This window comes from Octopus bimaculoides, chromosome 3 (assembly GCF_001194135.2).
Source record: "Octopus bimaculoides isolate UCB-OBI-ISO-001 chromosome 3, ASM119413v2, whole genome shotgun sequence".
Classification (NCBI taxonomy): Eukaryota; Metazoa; Mollusca; class Cephalopoda; order Octopoda; family Octopodidae; genus Octopus; species Octopus bimaculoides.
The window spans coordinates 99,487,971-99,493,033 of NC_068983.1; the positions used below are offsets into that span (position 1 = coordinate 99,487,971).

Sequence of the window (5,063 nt, forward strand, 5' to 3'; positions counted from 1 at the left end):
GGCAGTTTTAGAAGAAGAAAAAATCACTTTTGCTTTGCGTATTTCCGACTGAAACTCTAATTAGGTTTCACTTTTTTGTGTGTGGAGAGAGAGAATAAAAGATTTCTTACTATAAAGAAATGATTTAAAATATATATATATTAATTGTTGTGTGAGAATATATATATATTCTGATATTGTATCTTTTAAAAACATCCTTAATTTAGACTAAATCTTGTATTTAAAACAAAACATTTATTTTATTTTCCACAGTACTGTGTGTGTGAAAATAAGAAAACAGCATTTGTGGAGTTGAAAGAAATGGGGGTGGGGTAATTTAAAAATGCCGATTTTTGCCAATTTTTTTGCAGATTTGTATTCCCCGTAGTGGGGTTTGTATATAAAAAAAAGAATTTTAAGGGTGGTTTGTGTGGGGGTGGAAGTCTTGCCAAGTGAAGTTTTTATAATAGAAATTCTTAATTTTAATAACTTTCTCATCATTATCATTATAAGACATGGTAGGAAATCAACTTACCACCACGTCTAATATTAAAAAAAAATTTCATGGGGGTGTACAAAAGGAACTCTTTCCGTATCACCTGACACTTCGGTGAGACGAGTTGCCAACGTTGACAAGAACTTTGCGGTTAGTGGCATAATCCCTACGAACGTCTCAAACGCCACAGGTTAGAAAAGCTAGTTCATTGTCATGTCTCGATACTTCAGGGTTTTCTTTCGTTCGGCTACGGAAGCAGTGACCCTCCCATTAACTGCAGGATGTAGGAGGAAGCAAAGGAGTCGCAGACTGCGGCGTCTCAAATAAAACATCTACCTCTAACCCAGGGACAGAGATAAAGACCATCTGGTCTCTTTCCATCACTTCTGGATAACCCCCAACGGCTCAAAAACTGTTGACCTTGTACCAAAATTTGAAATCAATATTTAATTAAAGGACAAATTCATTGAAATATCGACAAATGTAAAGTTTGAACCATAGATTCATAAATATCATCTGAGACTCATCAGTCTTTCTTAAATTAAACAAGGCAAAAGAAAGAGCATGGACATCTTTTGCTGGGGTTGTTTAGATTATCGGGAATCACAAAGCTGACAGTTGTCGCGAATTGGTAGATAACATGCTGAAATCTTGGGACAAATAAATAAAAATTAAAGGGAAGTAGGAAGTCTCTAAAAATTCCTTCGTTGTGTTATATCCTAGACTTCTTCCCTGACAACTTTGGGACTGTAAGCGACGGGTATTAGCGAGCGTTTCGCCCCAGCAAATCTCCGTTATGGAAAGTAGATATCAAAGCAATTTTGGTTGGAATATTGATAGTTCGTGCAGAAAGGGAGCTATTTATACCACAAATACAAAAGAAGAAACTACAACATAAATAATAAAAATAAAAATTCAGCGACTTAATGTCTACACGGTAGATGGTTGGGAGCAAGATTGGTGACTCACCAGTGAAACTAACTCCATTGTCTGGCATGACTAACATCAAACATCGCACACACAAATAACATAACCTGGTCATGGACTAGAAGCTGGGGAAAGAAAAGGAAAAGTGGAATGTTTTGGGGGTTATATAACATCTAGAGACTAGGGGAAATAGGTTATCAGATTTGAATTTGGCTTCACCGATTTAATTGAAAACGATAGTTTCCTTGTCTGTAAAAGAAAAAAAAAACAATTCCTAAGTTTGTTGCCTTGATTAATTAATGTTATTTATGAAAAAGTAAATGACTTCTAATTTACTATTGAAGTGAAACCACACAGAAACACCTTTTTAACCAAATCGTCTCACCATGAACGGGGTGTGCACTCAGAGTAAAGAAAGTTTACCTGTTATTGAGGAAGTCTCTCAACTGAATGAACCAAAAGTAGATGAAATTGAAGAATTGAAAGAAATGCTTAAACTGAGTCAAGCTGAAACTGGAAGAGTTCTTGAACAATTAAATAACCTAATTCTCCTTATAAAATTGTATGTAATATTATCGTTTGTTCATTCTTCTTGGTCTGTTTATATTTATTCGTTGTAGTCGACGTAACATAGTTTCACATCATTAGTATATGGTGTTACAGCCGAGATGTAATATCCTCGCATGAATAGTTTAAAACTGCCATTCTTTATTGTTTGATCGCTTTATTAACGATTACTTCGTCAATCTCACTGGGACGACGACAGCGTTATCCCTACTTACTTCTTATGGCTGTTTGTAAATAGTGTCTTAAGAAGTTGCGTTAATTTATACGCAGCACGGGTTTGGGGTATTATCTATGGTGTTGTTTATTTTTCTCTTTTGGTAGTAAAACCGCGAGACCATTATCTACGGTTAGTTTTTCTCGAACGTGACATCATGCATTACTGGTCGATCTTTGGTTTTAGGTACATATTTCTGCTGTATTGATAATGAAAGTAAATCAATCCGGGGAAAAGCAGAAAAACAAATATGATAATTACGGTATCTCTCTAATTTCAAAACATTCATTTAACTTATGTCTTTTTTTTATATAATGACATTTGTTCAGGATTTTTGCTACAAAAATTATAACTTGGGATATACCTTAAGCAATAATGTTAAAATCATTAACAATTATCTTACACATAATGAAATCGTTAAACTAAATGAGATAAAAATACTTTAATTATTTAGTATAACATACTGTTAATGCACCATTAGCATAAGGGTAACTTTTGGTTTTCTTGTTCCATTCTAGGTCTTGGAATGGCGATGTTGAAGCCACTACTCATATTTCAAAGATTATTGGTGAGTTATTGTGATTGTTATAGTTATCATACAGATAATTTGGGAAAATATGTATTTGAGTTTTATTTAGATTTTTTTGTGGTGGTAGTGGGATTTGTATTTAAATTGGTAAGTTGGTATGTATATGTCTCTAATAATCCTCACATTACTTTGTCTAAAATCACTGTTGCCGTCGAATCATTAACAATAATATTTAATATTGCGGTTTCAAATTCCGCCAAGGTTGATTGACATTTGCCTTTCATCCTTTTGTGGTTGATAAAATAAGTATCAGTCAAACATTTGAGATGGCGTAATTGACTTACCCACTCTCCCGAAATTGCTGACCTTGTGACAAAGGCAGATAGCTAACAGAATTGTTAGAATGTTAGTGGCATTTCTTCCAGCTCTTTACGTTCTGAGTTCAGATTCTGCCAAGGTTAACTTTGCCCTTCATCATTCCAGGGTGAATAAAATAAGTACCTGTTGAGCTCTGGTGTTGATGTAATCGACTAACCCACTTCACTAAAATTTCAGGCATTAGTTGACCCAGGGCTAGAGTAAAAGATATTTGTCCAAAGTGCTATGCCGTGGGACTGAACACGAAACCACATGGTTGTAAAGGTAGTTTCTAAGATATCAATACCTACAAATATTGCTTTTGTATATGCTTAACAGAAAACGTTTCAAAATGTCTTATGTTTACTGCTTTCTGTTTTCTGTTTCAATTTCGATTTGATTTGACTAATATTTTTGTTTTTAATTCTGTGCCTTATTTACAAAGGAAGAGAAAATACACTTAATGGAAGATGGCCAGATCAAAAAGTAAGTGTTTTTCTGAAAATTTTTGAAGTTCATTACGATAAGCCTCATTATTAATTCAAATCCGCGCTCTCTCTCTCTCTCTCTCTCCCTCTCTCTCCCTCTCCCTCCCACTCTCTCTTTAGGTCTCCCTCTGTGCACACATATATATGGTAATGTGTGTGTGTATGATACAACCGCGTACAATCAAGAGATTGAAAATCTACTTTCTCTATCACCAATACTTCTGATACAACCAATCTTTATAATCATGGCACAGATAACACTATAGAATATAGCACATACAAGAATGATGAATCAGACAGACCTACCTTAAGCCCTCATAGATTTTTTAGTTACACCTATAGTAATATGAGGGTAAGCTGAAAAGTTTATAGGCTGACTGAAGGAGTGATACTAGAGCTTTCAACTCTTCTTATTAACAACTGCATTGTTTCTTTCCAGGTAAACTGACATCTGACTGTTCAAAGAAGACTTCAAAAATAACTAGCAGCAACTTCTTTTGAAAATGGACAAAATTTGGCATCCTGGTGTTACCAAATACTTGCAGAAAAAGGGCTTAGCCCCCAAAGACATTCATGCTGACATGGTTGTTATGTTAGGGGATGATGCTCCAGCTTTATCAATAGTGCAAAAGTGGGCGGCTGAATATAGGAGTGAAAAGGAGAGTCTTGAAGATGACCCAAGGTCTAGCCATACTGCGACTACCTTCAACATCAAAAACATTGACTGTGTTCACCACATGGTTATGAATGACAGCAGTTGACTATAGCCAATGCTATTAACATATCTCATGTGAGATTTGAGAATATTCTGCACAGTGAATTTGGCATGATGAAGGTTTCTGCTTGGTGGGTGCCACATCTAATATCTGATCAAAGGCACATCATGCTGATCACATCACAGGAAAATCTGACATTGTTTGAGGAAAAGCAACTGGTTTTCTTGAATGGTTCCTAACCCAGGATGAGTGTTGGGTTCATCACTTTGAGCCAGAGACAAAGAGACAATCTATGCTGTGGAAGCACCCCTCCTCACCTGTTCCAAAGAAAGTCAAGAGTGTTTTATCTGTAAGGAAGGTGATGACCTCTGTTTTTTGGGATGCAAAAGATATTGTATTTATTGACTGTCTTCAAAAAGGCCACCCCATCAATGATGAGTATTATGCTAACTTGCTGAGGCAGGTATGAAATGTTATCAAGACCAAATGCCAAGGAAAACTGATGATAGGGTTCGTGTTTCATCAGGACAATGCTCCAGCACAAAAATCTTTGGTTTCAATGGCTACTGTATGTGACTGGCTTTTAACTGGTTGGTCACCCTTCTTATTTTCATCTGTTCCCGAACATGTGAAAACAGTTGGCTGGTAACCAGTATCACAATGATGACGACGTCATATCTGCTGTTGATGACTTTTTTTGCCAAACAGAATGAAAGCTTTTTTCACCAATGGGATCCATGCACTGTGACACCAATGGAAGAGGTGTGGGAACCTCGTGTGGGGGGGGGGG

The 5,063-nt window shown here is 36.1% G+C and overlaps 1 protein-coding gene across 2 annotated transcripts in view; it reads left to right on the forward strand.

Annotated features, from left to right (window-relative positions):
• LOC106881722 (uncharacterized) overlaps positions 1–5,063 on the forward strand; it is a 25,383-nt gene that overhangs the window by 3,830 nt on the left and 16,490 nt on the right. For both annotated transcript variants that reach the window (XM_014932204.2, XM_014932205.2), the window contains 3 exons: positions 1,747–1,964; positions 2,702–2,751; positions 3,515–3,555. In XM_014932204.2, the coding sequence (XP_014787690.1) occupies positions 1,789–1,964; positions 2,702–2,751; positions 3,515–3,555 (267 nt within the window). In that variant the 5' untranslated portion in view covers positions 1,747–1,788. The remainder of the gene's footprint in view (positions 1–1,746; positions 1,965–2,701; positions 2,752–3,514; positions 3,556–5,063) is intronic.